At 39.9% G+C, this 19,687-nt stretch overlaps 1 protein-coding gene across 2 annotated transcripts in view; it reads left to right on the forward strand.

Annotated features, from left to right (window-relative positions):
* Positions 1 to 19,687, forward strand: part of LOC109547760 (zinc finger MYM-type protein 6-like) — an 834,957-nt gene that overhangs the window by 470,018 nt on the left and 345,252 nt on the right. For both annotated transcript variants that reach the window (XM_073804273.1, XM_073804272.1), the window contains exon 4: positions 16,275 to 17,700. In XM_073804273.1, coding sequence (XP_073660374.1) covers positions 16,275 to 17,432 — 1,158 coding nt within the window. In that variant the 3' untranslated portion in view covers positions 17,433 to 17,700. The remainder of the gene's footprint in view (positions 1 to 16,274; positions 17,701 to 19,687) is intronic.

The following is a 19,687-nucleotide window of genomic DNA, read 5'->3' on the forward strand; positions in this document are numbered from 1 at the left end:
ATAGTATCATGACATCTGCAAACAGTGACAGCTTTACTTCTTCTTTTCTGATTTGGATTCCTTTTATTTCCTTTTCTTCTCTGATTGCTGTGGCTAAAACTTCCAAAACTATGTTGAATAAGAGTATTGCGAGTGGGCAGCCTTGTCTTGTTCCTGATCTTACTGGAAATGCTTTCAGTTTTTCACCATTGAGGACAATGTTGTCTGTGGGTTTGTCATATATGGCCTTTATTATGTTGAGGAAAGTTCCCTCTATGCCTACTTTCTGCAGGGTTTTTATCATAAATGGGTGTGAAATTTTGTCAAAAGCTTTTTCTGCATCTGTTGAGATGATCATATGGTTTTTCTCCTTCAATTTGTTAATATGGTGTATCACGTTGATTGATTGCGTATATTGAAGAATCCCTGCATTCCTGGAATAAAACCCACTTGATCATGGTGCATGATCCGTTTAATGTGCTGTTGGGTTCTGTTTGCTAGTATTTTGTTGAGGATTTTTGCATCTATGTTCATCAGTGATATTGGCCTGTAGTTTTCTTTCTTTGTGACATCCTTGTCTGGTTTTGGTATCAGGGTGATGGTGGCCTCGTAGAATGAGTTTGGGAGTGTTCCTCCCTCTGCTATATTTTGGAAGAGTTTGAGAAGGATAGGCATTAGCTCTTCTCTAAATATTTGATAGAATTCGCCTGTGAAGCCATCTGTTCCTGGGCTTTTGTTTGTTTGAAGATTTTTAATCACAGTTTCAATTTCAGTGCTTGTGATGGGTCTGTTCATATTTTCTATTTCTTCCTGATTCAGTCTTGGCAGGTTGTGCATTTCTAAGAATTTGTCCATTTCTTCCTGGTTGTCCATTTTGTTGGCATAGAGTTGCTTGTAGTAATCTCTCATGATCTTTTTTATTTCTGCAGTGTCAGTTGTTACTTCTCCTTTTTCATTTCTAATTCTATTGATTTCAGTCTTCTCCCTTTTTTTCTTGACGAGTCTGGCTAATGGTTTGTCAATTTTGTTTATCTTCTCAAAGAACCAGCTTTTAGTTTTATTGAAGTTTGCTATTGTTTCCTTCATTTCTTTTTCATTTATTTCTGATCTGATATTTATGTTTTCTTTCCTTCTGCTAACTTTGGGTTTTTTTTGTTCTTCTTTCTCTAATTGCTCTAGGTGCAAGGTTAGGTTGTTTATTCGAGATGTTTCCTGTTTCTTAAGGTAGGATTGTATTGCTATAAACTTCCCTCTTAGAACTGCTTTTGCTGCATCCCATAGATTTTGGGTCATCGTATCTCCATTGTCATTTGTTACTGGGTATTTTTTTTATTTCCTCTTTGATTTCTTCAGTGATCACTTCGTTATTAAATAGTGTATTGTTTACCCTCCATGTGTTTGTATTTTTACAGATCTTTTCCTGTAATTTATATGTAGTCTCATAGCGTTGCGGTCAGAAAAGTTACCTGATACAATTTCAATTTCTTAAATTTACCAAGGCCTCATTTGTGACCCAAGATATTATCTATTCTGGAGAATGTTCCATGAGCACTTGAAAAAAATGTGTATTTTTTTGTTTTTGGATGGAATGTCCTATAAATATCAATTAAGTCCATCTTGTTTAATGTATAATTTAAAGCTTGTGTTTCCTTATTTATTTTCATTTTGGATGATGTGTCCATTGGTGAAAGTGGGATGTTAAAGTCCCCTACTATGAATGTGTTACTGTTGATTTCCCCTTTTATGGCTGTTAGTATTTGCCTTATGTATTGAGGTGCTCCTTTGTTGGGTGCATAAATATTTACAATTGTTATATCTCTTCTTGGATCGATCCCTTGATCATTATGTAGTGTCCTTCTTTGTCTCTTCTAATAGTCTTTATTTTAAAGTCTATTTTGTCTGATATGAGAATTGCTACTCCAGATTTCTTTTGGTTTCCATTTGCATGAAATATCTTTTTCCATCCCCTTACTTTCAGTCTGTATGTGTCTCTAGGTCTTAAGTGGGTCTCTTGTAGACAGCAAATATATGGGTCTTATTTTTGTATCCAGTCAGCCAATCTGTATCTTTTGGTGGGAGCATTTAGTCCATTTACATTTAAGGTAATTATCGATATGTATGTTCCTATTCCCATTTTCTTAATTGTTTTGGGTTCATTATTGTAGGTCTTTTCCTTCTCTTGTGTTTCTTGCCTGGGGATGTTCCTTTACCATTTTTTGCAAAGCTGGTTTTGTGGTGCTGAACTCTCTCATCTTTTGCTTGTCTGTAAAGGTTTTAATTTCTCCATCAAATCTGAATGAGATCCTTGCTGGGTAGAGTAATCTTGGTTGCAGATTTTTCTCCTTCATCACTTTAAATATGTCCTGCCAGTCCCTTCTGGCTTGCAGAGTTTCTGCTGAGAGATCAGCTGTTAACCTTATGGGGATTCCCTTGTGTGTTATTTGTTGTTTTTCCCTTGCTGCTTTTAATATATTTTCTTTGTATTTAATTTTTGACAATTTGATTAATATGTGCCTTGGCGTATTTCTCCTTGGATTTATCCTGTATGGGACTCTCTGTGCTTCCTGGACTTGATTAACTATTTCCTTTCCCATATTAGGGAAGTTTTCAACTATAATCTCTTCAAATATTTTCTCAGTCCCTTTCTTTTTCTCTTCTTTTTCTGGAACCCCTATAATTCGAATGTTGGTGCATTTAATGTTGTCCCAGAGGTCTCTGAGACTGTCCTCAGTTCTTTTCATTCTTTTCTCTTTATTCTGCTCTGCAGTAGTTATTTCCACTATTTTATCTTCCAGGTCACTTATCCGTTCTTCTGCCTCAGTTATTCTGCTATTGATCCCATCTAGAGTATTTTTCATTCCATTTATTGTGTTGTTTATTATTGTTTGTTTCATCTTTAATTCTTCTAGGTCCTTGTTAAATGTTTCTTGCATTTTGTCTATTCTATTTCCAAGATTTTGGATCATCTTTACTATCATTATTCTAAATTCTTTTTCAGGTAGACTGCCTATTTCCTCTTCATTTGTTAGGTCTGCTGGGTTTTTATCTTGCTCCTTCATCTGCTGTGTGTTTTTCTGTCTTCTTATTTTTCTTATCTTACTGTGTTTGGGGTCTCCTTTTTGCAGGCTGCAGGTTCGTAGTTCCTGTTGTTTTTGGCGTCTGTCCCCAGTGGCTAAGGTTGGTTCAGTGGGTTGTGTAGGCTTCCTGGTGGAGGGGACTAGTGCCTGTGTTGTGGTGGATGAGGCTGGATCTTGTCTTTCTTGTGTGCAGGTCCATGTCTGGTGATGTGTTTTGGGGTGTCTGTGGCCTTATTATGATTTTAGGCAGCCTCTTTGCTAATGGGTGCAGTTGTGTCCCTGTCTTGCTAGTTTTTTGGCATAGGATTTCCAGCACTGTAGCTTGCTGGTCGTTGAGTGAAGCTGGGTGCTCGTGTTGAGATGGAGATCTCTGGGAAATTTTCGCCATTTCATATTATGTGGAGCTGCACAGTCTTTTGTGGACCAGTGTCCTGAAGTTGGCTCTTCCACCTCAGAGGCACAGCAGTGACTTCTGGCTGCAGCTCCAAGAGCCTTTCATCCACACGGCTCAGAATAAAAGGGAGGAAAAGTAGAAAGAAAGAATTAGGAGAAGTAGAAAGAAACAAAGAAAGAAACAAAGAAAGAAAGAAAGAAAGGGAGGAAGGAAGGAAGGAAGGAGGGAAGGAAGGAAAAAAGAAAATAAAGTAAGATATAATATAATAAAGTTATTAAAATAAAAAATAATTATTGAAGAAAAAAAATTTAAAAAACAAAAAACAAAAAAACAGACGGATAGAACCCTAGGACAAATGGTGGAAGCAAAGCTATACAGACAAAATCTCACACAGAAGCCTACACATACACCCTCACAAAAAGAGGAAAAGGGGAAAAAAAAATCATAAAACTTGCTCTCAAAGTCCCCCTCCTTAATTTGGGATGATTCGTTGTCTATTCATGTATTCCACAGATGCAGGGTACATCAAGTTGATTGTGGAGCTTTAATCAGCTGCTTCTGAGGCTGCTGGGAGAGCTTTCCCTTTCTCTTGTTTGTTCTCACAACTCCCAGGGGCTCAGCTTTGGATTTGGCCCCGCCTCTGTGTGTAGGCCGCCGGAGGGCGTCTGTTGTTCTTCGCTCACACAGGACGGGGTTAAAGGAGCCGCTGCTTCGGGTGCTCTGGCTCACTCAGGCTGGGGGGAGGGAGGGGTACGGAGTGCGAGGCGAGCCCGCGGTGGCAGAGGCCAGCCTGACGTTGCATCAGCCTGAGGCGCGCCGTGCGTTCTCCCGGGGGAGTTGTCCCTGGATCCTGGGACCCTGGCAGTGGCGGGCTGCACAGGCTCCCCGGAAGGCGGCTGCGGATAGTGACCTGTGCTCGCACATAGGTTTCTTGGTGGCGGCATCAGCAGCCTTAGTGTCTCAAGCCCGTCTTTGGGGTCCGCGCTTTTAGCCGCGACTCGCGCCCGTCTCTGTAGCTCCTTTAAGCAGCGCGCTTAATCCCCTCTCCTCGCGCAGACTTTTCCCAGGACTCCCTCCTGGCTAGCTGTGGCATACTAACCCCCTGCAGGCTGTGTTCACGCCTTCAACCCCAGTCCTCTCCCGGCGCTGCAACTGAAGCCCAAGCCTCAACTCCCAGCCCCGCCCGCCCCGGCGGGTGAGCAGACAAGCCTGCCGGGCTGGTGAGTGCCGGTTGGCCGTGATCTTCTTGCTGGAATCTCTCCACTTTGCCCTCCGCACCCCTGTTGCTGTGCTCTCCTCCGGGGCTCTGAAGCTTCCCCTGTCCACCACCCACAGTCTCCACCCTTGAAGGGGCTTCCTAGTGTGTGGAAACCTTTCCTCCTTCACAGCTCCCTCCCACTGGTGCAGGTCCCGTCCCTATCCTTTTGTCTCTGTTTATTCTTTTTTCTTTTGCCCTACCCACGTAGTGGGGGGTTTCTTGCATTTTAGGAGGTTTGAGGTCTTCTGCCAGCGTTCAGTAGGTGTTCTGTAGGAATTGTTCCACGTGTAGATGTATTTCTGGTGTATCTGCGGGGAGGAAGGTGATCTCCGCATCTTACTCTTCCGCCATCCTCCCGGAAGCCTCAAAATAAGTTCTTAAAATAAGTGTGTGTAATTAATTTAGGCAAATGGGAAGTATAGTCAATATAGTCATCCCTTGTTATTCACTGGCTTTTGGTTCCAAAACCCCCTCAGATACCAAAATTTGCAGATGGCCAAGTCTCTTATTTCTGTATTCTTTAAATCAATTCTAAATTACTTATAATACCTAATACATGGTATTATATAAATAATATGTAAATATTTGTAAATACAATGTAAATCCTTTATCAGTAGTTGCCAGTGTGTGGCAAATTCAAGTTTTGCTTTTTGGAACTTTGTGGATTTTTTTTTTTTTTGGAATATTTTAATCCATGGTTGGTTGAAACCATGGATACAGAACATGGGGTAAAGAAGGCCAGCTGTATATTAAAAATTATCACAAATTAGAAAAGAATAAGCTACTTAACATAAAAATGAGAACAACAGGTAATCCAGAGAAAATTGAATGCAAATGACTAATTAAAATCACAAGTAGGCAACAGTGCTGTTGCCATGTCACTTTTAAGGTAAACAAAAACTAGGAAAAATCATTGCATCCATTGCTGGAGGATGCAGGAAAATGGCTCCTCTCGTGTAATACCAGTGAGACTGCAAGTCAGCATACATTTTTTTGGAAAGAATTCTATCAGCATTTAAATTAAAGTTTAAACTATCATACTCTGTAACCCAGCAACACCACCTTTGGGACTCTAAACCATAAAACTAAAAATAAGATATATAAGGATATAGGATATATGTAAAAAGATATTTCTTTTAAGTGGTTTTTTATGTCAAAAAAGCTGCAAAAGTCTGAATATTAAGTAGGGAATGGTTTACCAAATAATATATTTCATACTTTCTCTTTTTCTGTTTTTCTTCTCTTTCTCTACCACTCTGTCTCTAGCTCTGTATCTTAGTCTCTATCTAACTATATATAAATCTGAAAATAAAGTCATGATATTTGTAATCACACAAAAAAGTTGAAGTAAATATATTGGGATATTATCCTATTTTTGTCAAAACCAAATCTATATATTTGTACATATAGAGAATGATCTGGTCTATACATCCCACATCAAAATATTTCTTGCAGTGACTAGCCTGAAGAGAAGTATGTGGGAGGGTACCAAGTTTTTCTTTACACATTGCTGTCTTGCTTGATTTGTTAAATCAAGCATTATTAACTTTGTAATAAATTTAAAAAACTGACAAAAATCAGTTTAAAAATCAAAGTCTGTCTCATCCACATTCTCCTTTCTTTGGTTAATTATTATATTAGTCTTCTGCTGTACCAGATGCTATGTAATGACTTTGAGAAGGCACATTCAGGCTGTACCCTGGAGTAGATTTAGTTCTAATTCTGCCAGTCAGGGACTGTTCTGGCCACTTGAAAGTTCTTTCTTTTTGGTATTTTTCCTAGCCTATATATTTCTTTAGGTAAATTCAATCTATAATAGTGATTCTGAACATGGTGTGAGAAGGACATATCAGAATTAGCTGAGGAGTATTCATCCACATATATCCCCCTCTGCATTTGATACCCAACTGTCCCAACCCACAAGTGGTCAACACTATGGTGAGGACTGTTACTAACCGGGATGTGCTTCCTGACTTAGTATGTTGGATTGGGAGAAGTTTGGGAGCCACTGATCCATAAAGTGCTCATGCAGAGCATACGAAGTCAGAGATGCTCAGTTCTCTTCAGCAGAATAGATCCATTCACTCCAAGTATAAAAACATCAAATTGAAAGCAAGAATAACTTAATTCTTACTGCCATTTTAAAGCTATCGTCACAGACTTTTGGACTGAAAGAGAATTCTTCATTATATAAAAGGGCAACTATAAGTCAAGGGTGTGAAGTGACTTGATCATTTTCTCATAAGTTGATGGTTAACTGGGATGCGCTTAGATTCTAGAAGTTCCTAGGACTTCCATGAAGGAGATATGAGGGAGATTCTTTTTGTCTGAAGAGGAGGCTCAATCCAAGCCTGAAGAAGAAGGAGGGCCCATTAGGCACCCAGAGTGCTCTTCCTTAGCTGTATCCTTAATTCTGCCTTTTTTTAAATGGGAATTTTAGTACACTTTTAGCTGGGCTGAGCTGAGTTCTCCATTACTTTCCTCCCTGATGCTGTTGGAATTTAAGACCCCAGGCAGTGTGACACAGACAGTGTCGCTGTGATCCAAGCATTCTGTCATTAGGGTGGTCAGTACCATTTCTAGTACGTGAGCTACTTTTCAAGAACCAGTAAACCTGTGCCTTTGTGCACATACCTTAAGGTCTAGGATTTGAGTCCCATGAGAAATATATTCCCAGTGCTGTGTTCTGTGTAGCTCAGAGTCCTGAGACCTGGAATGTTTCAGACTGTGGCAGGAAAGGGAGATAAACTGGCTGGCCAGCTGCTGTTGAAAGAATACAGTGTTATATCAGGCATATATTCAACTCAGACAGCTCTTCACTGTGGAGACCACAGCACTGATACTGGATTCTTGGCAGCCAGCACCCCCCATTTAACCCCATGGATGTAGAGAGAGAGCAATTTTTGGTTTAGTTTCCGTAACCCCTTCCCTGGCCAGTGGGGTGGGGTTGTGCTAGTGGTTGCTTGTTGGCAGCCAGAGTACTGTCCAGGGGCTGGAGCCAGCAGAGTAACCTTGTGGTTGGAGTCAAAGGTCAACCTGTGCACAGTCTCCTATGGGAGTGCTGGGTCTGAGTCTTGCAGAGGACCATGTGATGTCTGCTATTGAATGAGACAGGAACATGTCTCAAAAGACGTGGCAGTCAAGGCACAAAGTCAAGTAAGACTAGACATAAGGGCACATACTGAGAAAGGGTTAAACAAAGGAGGATGGAAGAAAGCCTGGAACAAGACAGAAGCCAATTATAAACGTCTGTAGCCACTGGGTGAATGTGTCCATTGCATGTCAAGGAGTATTGATGTTAGGAGTCCATATCATCTCATTTTGTTCTCTCAGAAATCTTTCAAGACAGTGAAGGAGCTAAAGTGCAGAGAGGTTGGGTGACTTATCCAAGATAAGTCATCCAGTTGACAAACAGAAAACACAAACTTAAAGCCTAGATCTTCTGATTTCAGATAAACTCCTTAGGCTGTAGTTTCCATTTGGTAGCATTCTTCTTCTTCTCTTCCTCTAAAAGTTATCTTTAATTTATGATTAAGAAAAAACTTTATGTATAATTTTAAAATTTTTGCTTTTTTTCCCGATTTTTGGATGGAAAGAGTAAGGAACAGACACTGAATATGCTCCAGGTCTGTCATCTTCCTGATGATGGCTAGTTATACAGTAGGTTGGACAGTGTGATTATAAATATCTTTGAGCGTTTTGGAGAAGATATCACACTGCTTATAGTCTCCTTATAATAACACATTTTAAGAATATATGTAACAAATCAGTTTTCTTCCTTTAAAGATTATACCTGTGCATCTCTTTCCTTTAAACTATTTTGACCAGTATTATCCCATGTCTGTATCCTAATGTCTCTGGTTTATCAATTTGAGGTCCAAACATACATGTTCAGAGTTTTGTAATGGGGACTTTGAGTAAATTTGAACCTCAATATTCTCTCAGTTCTATCAGCACAGCTCCTTAAGGAACTGCAGGCAGCTCAAATCCTGTGTGAACTTGCATAGGCATTACTACATGTGCTTCCTCTACCCAATAATAATAGCTATGAATCTTCCTTAATACTTATTGAACACTTTATCTGTGCCAGACACCATATAAAGAAGCATTCATATTTTCCTCATTTAATCCTCACAACTGTACTATAAAGTATTATATTCAATTTATATATAAAGAAACAGGCTCAGAGAGGTGAGGTGACTCTCACAAGATAAGACAGTAATTTGGCCAGACAGGTTTCAAATCAGGTCTACTTAACTCTGTAGCCCATACTCCATCATGCTTTGTGGAAAGAAAGAAAAAAAAAAGGATATTTAGTATTGTGAAAACTTGCATAATATATAGAAAGCTACTTTAAAAATGTGGGAGGATATCTTGAAAAGCAAGTCTCATCTTATTCTGTTTTAATGAACAGAATAAAACAAAAGTACATGTGCATTGCTTCCTTGGAATGTTTTCCTGTAGTGATCTCTAATGATTTCTCCCTGCCTTATGTAGAGAATTAATCTGGTCTCCCAGACTGTGGAGATGTGGTTTTGTATTATATGGGTTTTTTTGCTGAAAAATAATTTTTATCCTCTAGTTGAACTGAAGTGATTTGTAAAATAGCAAAGGGCTGTGCAACATTCTAGAACAGCAAGGGAATTCATGTGGGAAGTTAGTGGCTATGAGTGAAAATAAAATAGCGGCTAAATCAGCTGTTGATGTGTGAAATTGTAAGAAGATGATTGGATCTGAAAATTCCTACTCATGCTTTCAGTTTTGGGTTTTTTTTTTTTTTTTTTGAATATTGAAGAAAGAAAGAAACTAATATTTACTGAAGGCTGTCTGGGCCTGGTATTATACTAGGTAATTTTCACAAAAGTTTCTAATTTACTGCACTCAAAAACCTTTTGTGAAATGCCATATTATTCCTATTTTACCGAAGAATGCAAGATTTTGCAGTTAGAATATGACAAACCCAGGAATCAAATGTATGTCTTTATGACTTCAAAATTTGAAATTAGGGCTTCCCTGGTGGCGCAGTGGTTGAGAGTCTGCCTGCCAGTGCAGGGGACGCGGTTTCGTGCCCCATTCCAGGAGGATCCCACGTGCCGCGGAGCGGCTGGGCCCGTGAGCCATGGCCTCGGAGCCTGCGTGTCCGGAGCCTGTGCTCCGCAACGGGAGAGGCCACGACAGTGAGAGGCTCGCGTACCGCAAAAAAAAAAAAAAAAAAAAAAAAAAAATTTGAATTATTAGCCATGTGGAAATTTCACAGATGCATAACCTGACTCTCCTAAAAATTATTTCAACTTCAAACTTCTAATACAAGTTGCCATTCTGAGGATCTGAACAAGCCCAGTGAAAAGAAGTTATGAAACATTTCTCCAATTTCTCCAGAGTTATTTGGCTGGAATATTACACACAGAAGACTACACATATGGCTATTGATTTTGTTATTACATTGATACAACCCAGTTTCAATAGTGGCTCTCTTCATGTTTTAGACTGCCAGTAAGATACCCAGCCACGTAGTAGGTAAGGTATTAGTGTTTATTAAACTGAACAAAAATCTCTATCTTCTAAGAACTAGTAGTCTCTCTGTTTGATATAGGAACCAGTTAAGAATCCATATGTGATCTGGATTACAACTTCGACTTCCTTTCTGAAATCCCAGCCCATCTGACAGATTTCTGCTGCTCTGAATTTCCTTTAGTCCCACAATTACTCTTACTAGTTCTTTATTTAGAAACCTACAAAGGTGGTCTTTTGCCTAACTACTTAAACACCTTTTCTTAGATTTCAGTCTTTAATAATCTATCCTACCATAACCAGCCAACTTGAGGATAGAAGGATGTAAAGGAACATTTGGGTGAGAAAAGAAGGAAAGAGAAGCAGAACACTACTATTATGAAAGTTTTTTGGCTTTAAAACTGTTGGTGTGAGACTTGTGTGACTATTTTTAACTCTCTGAGTGATATGTCTGTGCCTTGTTAGTCTGTAAGAAAAATTTACTGCTTTTCTCATTTACTCTTCCCTACTTTCTCCATCTCCATTCACATACTTGGTCACTCTCTGTGAACATCCTGCCTGGTCTCCTGCCCACCAGTGGAAAGATCCCTGTCTATCCCCAAATTTGTCCTTAGGCTCTCCTCCCAACCCATTTCTCCAGTGTCCTTTAGTCAACACCCTTGGTCTATCTGGACCCTGAATACAGGATGTAAAGAATGGAACTTTTATAAACTCAAGTGCAATATAATTAACAAAAATGAGATGGAGAGATATCATTGCAGTGAGAATGGGGTGCTGTATACTCATGAAAATATAAAGCCAAAATTTGATCCAGAGTTAATTTTTAACTCCCAAAATTTCTTTAAGAACATTAGTTCTGAAACAAGATTATTGGATCCAAGTGAGCATTTCCAGATACGGATCAGAAAAAAGATAGATGAGGCTGGAGACTGATTCTTTTTTCTGGTATTTTTGTTGTTTTAACTGTTACTGTCAGACATTAGTATAGTATACCCAATAAGTCTACACTGGTGGTGCAGTAACTTCCCATACGATTGCAATTTGGAATTCATGCAGTAAAATACTGCATGGAGGCAAACAAAAGAAGGCTACTGCATGGATCGACAGATCCACTGGTTGTCAGCATGGAGTAAACTAGCAAAATGGCTTCTAACTCATTATCATCTTAATCCATGACCCATCCACTGTGGCTCTTTGTGCTATGGATTCTAGAGTGTTCTCACACCAAGTGGGCTCCTCTTCTTTTCTGATTTCCTTCGAAGACCTTAGTTATATGTGGAAGTCATCTATTAAAATACTCATGTTTGGTGAGCTTTAGGCTTTACCATCTGTTTCCTACCCCATGTGGCCACCAGAATGGTGTCTCAAAGTCTCCAAGAATCAATAGAAATGTCCTTGGTGAAAACTGGTTTCGTGGATCATTTATCTTCTGTTATTTCTGCTTTCACATAAGTCTTGACCTATGCAGAGTCCTTCCTTTTGTGACAAACTTACCTGTGTGTTTTTCATTCCAGCATTTTAGGATTTTAGTTAGAGGAGTCTTCCAGAATTCTTATACTACCCCCTTGTCCCTGCTGCAAATGGAGTCTGGCCTCCCTTGATGCTTCAGTTACTGAGGAGGGATTATTTTGGACCAAACTCTATCTTAGAACATTTCAGTGAAGTGATAAATAGCTGGTTTTTCTGCTTAGAACACCTAGATTTTAATCATGGCTTCACAAGCTCTTGGCTCTTGAACTTGTAGAATTATTTATCGCTGAGCCTCAGTTTCCTCGTTTATGAAGTCAAAATAATGATATTACCTTCCTCATAGGATTATTGTAAAGGCTAGATATGTGTAATGGGAAATGGGAGTGGTAAAAGAAGCAGACTAAAAGACGATAGAGGGTGTTGTGTTTTATTTCTCAAATGGCAGAACTACCATCTTCCCTCTGGAAAGGAAGCAACAGACAAACGTCCTTAAGCATAAGGGGTCTTATTTTACTGCTTCATTTACCATATACCGGAATGGCTCTAGCTTTACTTAAAAAGAGACAGAAGTTAAAAAAAAAAAAAAAAGAGAGAGAGAGGAAAAAATCCAACACCTAACATTTACTAAACATTAGTCATATGTCAAATTCGAAATGCTTAATATTAAGTATTATTAAGTTGTCAAGACAATCCTCAGATGTATATTCTATTCTTTCCCCATTATAGAGGTGAGGAAACTGAGGCTCAAGTTAAGTGACTTGTCCAAAGTCACACAGTTAGAAATGAATAGAGATAATTCGACTTTTTAGCCTATACTCCCGATTAACATGCTGTTACTGCAGTGTTTATGTATGAAGTCAAGGGTCACAAATAATTTGTGTGAATATTCATATTTGAATATTCCTACTTCCTGATATTCATCCCTCCTCCACCAATAGTGTGGTTGACAGCATTTCACATTTCTATTGAAATATCCGTGTCTCTCTGAAGACTTTCCAAAGACTAGCAGAATTAAATATTCCCTGTTCTCTGCTCTCAGAGCATTGCACACAAGCTGATAAAACACACATCACCCTCTTTAGTTATTTCTCCCCTGCCCTCCATCCTGTGACTTCCTGAGTATGGAAGTGTTGCCTGATTTCCTAACACCCCTTTATGATCATCATTGTTTTTATTATTGTTGCCGATATTGCTATTACTTTAATTATCAGAGATGAGCACAATATCTGGTATATTGGAAGGTCTCGATATTTGTTTTTTAAATGGACAGTCTATTAAAATTATTTTTCGTACAATTAATAGTTTATTGAAAACCTGAGACCTTCTTACCTACTAATTTTTCATTACTGACTGTGGATTTTTAAAATTTATTTATTTACTTTTGGCTGTGTTGGGTCTTCGTTTCTGTGCATGGGCTTTCTGTACTTGCGGCGAGCGGGGGCCACTCTTCATCGCGGTGTGCGGGTCTCTCACTGTCACAGCCTCTCTTGTTGCGGAGCACAGGCTCCAGACGCGCAGGCTCAGTAGTTGTGGCTCACGGGCCCAGCCGCTCCGCGGCATGTGGGACCTTCCCAGACCGGGGCACGAACCCGTGTCCCCTGCATCGGCAGGCAGATTCTCAACTACTGCGCCACCAGGGAAGCCCCTGACTGTGGATTTTTGAAATGTGTTTGCTTCTGGTCCATGCAGTTCTGCTTCCTCTTGGCAGCCTTTCAAGGTGCAGGAACCATGCCTCGGCTATTTGTGTTACACTGGTCCCCAGATCACCATAGGTTCCTAATGAATCTTCTTTCTAATCAGCTTTTGAAAATGGAGCATCGTGCTTTTCTGCAGTCAGTTATGAAGATGGCTGTCTCTAGAGCCTTCTCTTTAGCTACAACCACCTTCCCAGAATTACTTTTCTTTCCTCAGCTCCATTTATGAGACTGCAGCTCTCCAGAACCATATGTTGCAGCTGAACTGTGCTTTCCCCTAGTAGCAGGATATCATTTTTTTAATACCATGTTATTTGTTGGTCCCTTGATTATTCAAGAAAACTAGGAATCTCACACATGTTAGCAATTGTAGCTCCAGGAGCTAAAGATTTATACTACAGGCAAGCATACGTTTATAAGCCAGTTTTCAGATCTCATATCTTAACTTCCTGGCGATATAGCAGAAGTATAACTAAGCCTGAAACTCGTGCATGCTCCAGAACTGACAGACATTTGTGTGTGTGTGTGTGTGTGTGTGTGTGTGTGTGTGTGTTGATCCAAATGAGTGCATAATGGGAGAGAATGATGCTTCTAAATTTAGTTGTGTCTTTAATATTGTTACCAGTGTTACATGTCTGTGATCATTTTTCCCCTGGCAAATGTAGTCTTCATTACAAAATCCAGTCATGCAATTTGCATGCTTTGGAGATAAGGCTGAGGCTCTGTCAGAGCACTTAACCACAGGTGTAAAAATGTTGTGATTAAAAAGAGACTGCACATTTAAGTAGGAGTAATTAGAAGTGAATTCTTAATTGCAAAATTACACAAGCATTTATGCTTTGCTTTGTGATCCTCAGCCTTCGAAAGGTGCTATATAAATGCAAATTGCTTGTCACATCATTCATGCCATGTATTCATGACATTGAAAAATGTGCATTTATACTGAACTAAGCTTAATAATAAAATACTAAATATAAAGTATGTATTAAATAGACCTACATTTCCATCAACCAAGAAAGTACATTTCTGTATTTTCCTTTTGAACATGTACCTGGGCTGATGAGTTACAAGTTCTGTCTTATTACATCTGATTAAGGGAATGAAGTATAAAAATAGAACTCTTCAGACTGATTAAACTACAAAACTGTAAACAGTTTTTTTTTAAATATTATTATTGTAGCTTAACAGCATTAAAATTTTCTGAATGTGAACTCACATGTTGGTTGTAGTACCTTTATTGCCTGTTGGTAATCTAAAGAAGGCCTTCTTTCAAGACTTACAGATATGGTAATTTATCAGTTATTGGAATATCCCATTGCTATAAATATTTCATCCTTCTTTATGACCTCTTGATATAATTCCCACATCAGGAGTTTGGGTTGTGAATTAAGAAATGTAATTTTTATGAATATCAAGGTTTAAAACCACTTGGGAGAGAGTGAGAATCTCATCCTCACAAGATGGATGCCAGAAAATGATAAACATCTGGTCCCCCTACACCCCATGTTTCATGTGTTTGTCAACAGAAAGAAATTATTTCAGGGAGGTGCTTCTCAGTCACTGATGTGTCATTATGTCATTTGGAGATCTCATTAAAGTATAGATTCTGATTCAGTAGATTTGATGTGGGGCCTGAGATTTTGCATTTCTATCGATAAAAATGTTTCTTGTGATGCAGATGCTACTGGTCTACAGACCACATGTGGAATAGTGAGGATTAAGGCAGGGCTCTGCAAACTTTTTCTGTAAAGAACCAGAAGATAGATAGTTTAGCCTTTGCAGGCCATAGGCTCTCTGTCACAGCTAGTCAGTTCTGCTGCTGAAGCACAAAAGAGTCATGGTTAATACATAAATAAGTAAGCATGGTGGTCTTTCAGTGAAACTTCATTTACAGGACACGAGGCAAGAGGATTTGGCTCCGGGGCTGTAGTTTGCCCAGGGAATTATGAGTGTTTTTTTTTTTTTTGTAATATATCTTTTTTTTTTTTTTTAAGATTTATTATTTATTTATTTAATTTATTTTTGGCCGCATCGGGTCTTAGTTGCGGCATGCAGGATCTTCGTTGAGGCATGTGGGATCTTTCGTTGTGGTGCACAGGCTCTTCATTGTGGTGTGCGGGCTTCTCTCTAGTTGTGGCACTAGAGAGGGCGCATAGGCTCTGTAGTTGTGGCAGGTGGGCTTAGTTGCCCTGCCGCATGTGGGATCTTAGTCCCCTGACCAGGGATCGAACCCACGTCCCCTGCATTGTAAGGCAGATTCTTTACCACTGGACCACCAAGGAAGTCCCACTATGAGTGTTCTAAGAAATTCATTTTTATTCCAAAATTGCCCCTCTTCAGAGTTAACACGGCAGAGGCTAACTTAAATTCTCGAATAGTCTTCAGTGACAATCTGTCCCTGAAAGTTACTAATAGAAATCTATATAGGCCCCATTTGCATTTATCCATCTTCCATTTTCTTCCCCTCCTGGTATCTTTATCTTCTTTCCTCATTCTCCCAGTTGAAGAGCTCCAAGGCAACATTCAGTTCCCCATAACCAAAATCCACGGATGCTCAAGTTCCTTATAACAGGGGTCCCCAACCCCTGGGCCACGGACTGGTAACAGTCCGTGGCCTGTTAGGAACTAGGCCACACAGCAGGAGGTGAGTGGCAGGTGAGCGAGAGAAGCTTCATCTGTATTTACAGCCACTCCCCATCGCTTGCATTACCGCCTGAGCTCTGCCTCCTGCCAGCACCATAACTAGACGAACTGATGAAATAGCAGAGGATATTGAGGCACAATTGTTAGAGAGGATTAATGAGTCACCGTGGTATGCAGTCCAGGGTGACGAGTCTACTGATGTTGAGAACAAGGCACCAATGCTTGTTTTTGTGTGATATATTTTTCAGGAGGATGTGCATGAGGATATGTTATGTGCACTTTTGTTGCCAACCAACACCACAGCTGCAGAACTATTCAAGTCCTTGAATGATTACATATCAGGAAAACTGAACTGGTCATTTTCTGTCGGTATATGCACAGACAGAGTGGCTGCCATGACTGGACGGCTTTCTGGTTTCACTACTCGGGTCAAAGAGGTCGCTTCTGAACGTGAGTCTACACACTGTGTCATCCATAGAGAAATGCTGGCTAGCCGAAAAATGTCACCTGAACTTAACAACGTTTTGCAGGTTGTGATTAAAATTGTCAACCACATTAAAGTACATGCCCTTAACTCACGTCTGTTCGTGCAGCTCTGTGAGGAGATGGACACAAAGCACACACGTCTTCTCTTATACATAGAAGTGAGATGGCTTTCTAAAGGTAGATCACTGGCCAAAGTTTTTGAGTTACGTGAGCTGCTCCAGAGATTTCTTTTAGAGAAACAGTCACCACTGGCAGCACATTCCAGTGACACAGAATGCGTCACAAAACTTGCTTACTTGTGTGACATATTCAACCTGCTCAGCAAACTCCGTCTGTCATCACTTCGGGGGAGAATGGTAGCTGTGTTCAAGTTGGCACATAAAGTGGCTTCATTCAAAGCCAAACTGGAATTATGGGGGCAACAAGTGAACATTGGGACTTTTGTCATGTTTCAAGCATTAGCAGAGATTTTGAAAGAGACTGAGCCAGGGCCTACTTTCTCCCTGCTGGTGCATGTTCACCAATCTCAGCTTTCAAAAGAGTTTGAGCATTACTTCCCAACCACAAAAGACCCCCGAACTGGGAAGGAATGGATCCACAACCCATTTGTGAATAAGCCAGTTGAATCGACTTTATCCGTGCTAGAAGAGGATCAACTGCTTGAGATCGCAAATGATGGTGGCCTTAAAAGTTTGTTTGAGGGCTTCCTGGTGGCGCAGTGGTTGAGAGTCCGCTTGCCGATGCTAGGGGACGTGGGTTCGTGCCCCGGTCCGGGAAGATCCCACATGCCGTGGGGCGGCTGGGCCCGTGAGCCATGGCTGCTGAGCCTGCGCGTCTGGAGCCTGTGCTCCGCAACTGGAGAGGCCACAGCAGTGAGAGGCCCGCGTACAGAAAAAAAAAAAAAAAAAAAATTTGTTTGAGACAACTTCAAATCTCCATACGTTCTGGATGAAAGTCAAGGCGGAGTATCCTGAGATTGCCACAAAAGCACTGAAAAGCCTGCTTCCGTTTCCAACATCCTATCTTTGTGAAGCAGGGTTTTCTGCAGTGACAGCAACCAAAACGAGATCACGGAGTAAACTGGACATAAGCACCACACCTCGGGTGTCACTGTCTCCCATCACCCCCAGATGGGACCATCCAGTTGCAGGAAAACAAGCTCAGGGCTCCCACTGATTCTGCATTATGGTGAGTTGTTTAATTATTTCATTACATATTACAATGTGATAATAATAGAAATAAAGTGCACAATAAATGTAACGCACTTGAATCATCCCGAAGTCATCCCATCCCCGCCCCCGGTCCGTGGAAAAATTGTCTTCCATGAAACCGGTCCCTAGTGCCAAAAAGGTTGGGGACTGCTGCCTTATAAGTATAAAATGGCATAGTAGAGCCGGCCCTCCAGTCCTCCAGTTCTGCACCCACGAATTCAACCAGCCTTGGATTGAATTTGGTCCGGAATTGGTTGAATCCAATACTAGGTTGGTTGAATCTGTGGATGTGGAAGCCGCATAGCTAGAGTTCCGGTTGTAAATATCAGATGTTATTTAATATACTCAGAATCCTCAAGAGTCTCCTCAAAGAGCAGAGCAGTAGACCAATAGAGTTTTATATTTATTGGATGATCTCTCCCTTGTTCTTTTTTCCACGTTCTTTTTTCTTTTTATTCTCAAATAAAGCCACACAAACAACCAGTGTTGTTTACCAAAGGTGAACTGTCCAATCAGATGATCTACATCCAATCCTTTTTTTAAATCTCAATCAAGATCAGAGTCCTTCTTCTAGACAAACCTTTTTATCTTTCCAATTATCTAGCCTCCCTCAGTTCTTCCAATGGCTATGTCATTTGACAACTCCAGAGCTGACATTTCATTACAGTGATCAGGTAGGCAGGTTTACTCTTCCCCAGAATGACCAGCCTCAGTACTAATGTCTAAAGTACCCTTTACCTTATTTTTACATTTCAGAGGAAATAAAATTAAGGAATGTGCCAAATTGTGTTAGAAATTTTTAGCATTAACTACTAGGACTGTTAATATCACAGTAAAATACTAGGCTATTGATAGGGCATATTCATTAATTTCACCAGTAAATAGTCAAGAACGTTGAAAGAATTTATATATAATTTATCTTTAAATACAAGCTATAACGATTAAACAGTTTTAGTAGAAATAATGGATTAGGAGTTCAATAAACTATAGCCTAAGGGCCAAATACCACTCACTTCTAGTTTGTGTGTGGCCCGCAAGCTAAGATTGTTTTTGTTTTACTTTTTAAAAAGGTTGAAAAGAAAATCAAAATATGAATAATAGTTTGTGCCACTTGAAAATTGCATGAAATTCAAATTTCAGTTTCCATAAATTAAGTTTTATTGGGCCACAGCGACACCTGTTGATTTGCGTATTGTCTGTATTATCTATGGCTACGTTGGCACTACAGCGGCAGAATTGACGGCAGCAGAGGCTATGGCTCTCAATATTTACTGTCTGTCTATTTACAGAAAAAAGTTCGGCAACCCCTAAGTTAGGTGAAAACATGTCTTATGACTTATATCTATGTGCTTCACTAAAACTTGATTACTTTAACATCAATTAGTTAAAACAAAACTAAGAAGGTTGAGCACAATGCATGTGGTATTTGGAAGAATGGAAAAAATTGTTTAAAATATCTGGATCTTGTCTAGTTCACAATATAATAACAGATTTATAAAAATTAACACTGAACACATCCTTACTGTTTATGTCAGGCATATGCTAAGAACTTGTGGGTCTTATATTTTATATTACAGCTAGTCAACTGGCATTATCTCACAACCCACAATTACCATTTGAAATAGGCACCACTGTGATCCTTATTTTGGCAACGAGGAGGTGAGACTTAAGTTAAATGACTTGCCCCATGTCACCCAGCCAGCAAATGGCAAAGTCAGATTTGAACAGAGACAGTTTAACTCTTGAGATCAATATTTTAACCCTATAATATAGTTCATCAACATTTTACAAAGATAGTACAGTTGTCCCTTGGTGTCTGTGGGGGATTGGTTCCAGGACATTCCCCCCTCCGCAACAATACAAAAACCTGAGGGTGCTCAAGTTCCTTATATAAAATGGCATAGTACAGTTGACCCTTGAACAACTCAGAGGTTAGGAGTGCTGACCCTCCTCACATTTGAAAA

Source organism: Tursiops truncatus, chromosome 4 (assembly GCF_011762595.2).
Source record: "Tursiops truncatus isolate mTurTru1 chromosome 4, mTurTru1.mat.Y, whole genome shotgun sequence".
Lineage (NCBI taxonomy): Eukaryota > Metazoa > Chordata > Mammalia > Artiodactyla > Delphinidae > Tursiops > Tursiops truncatus.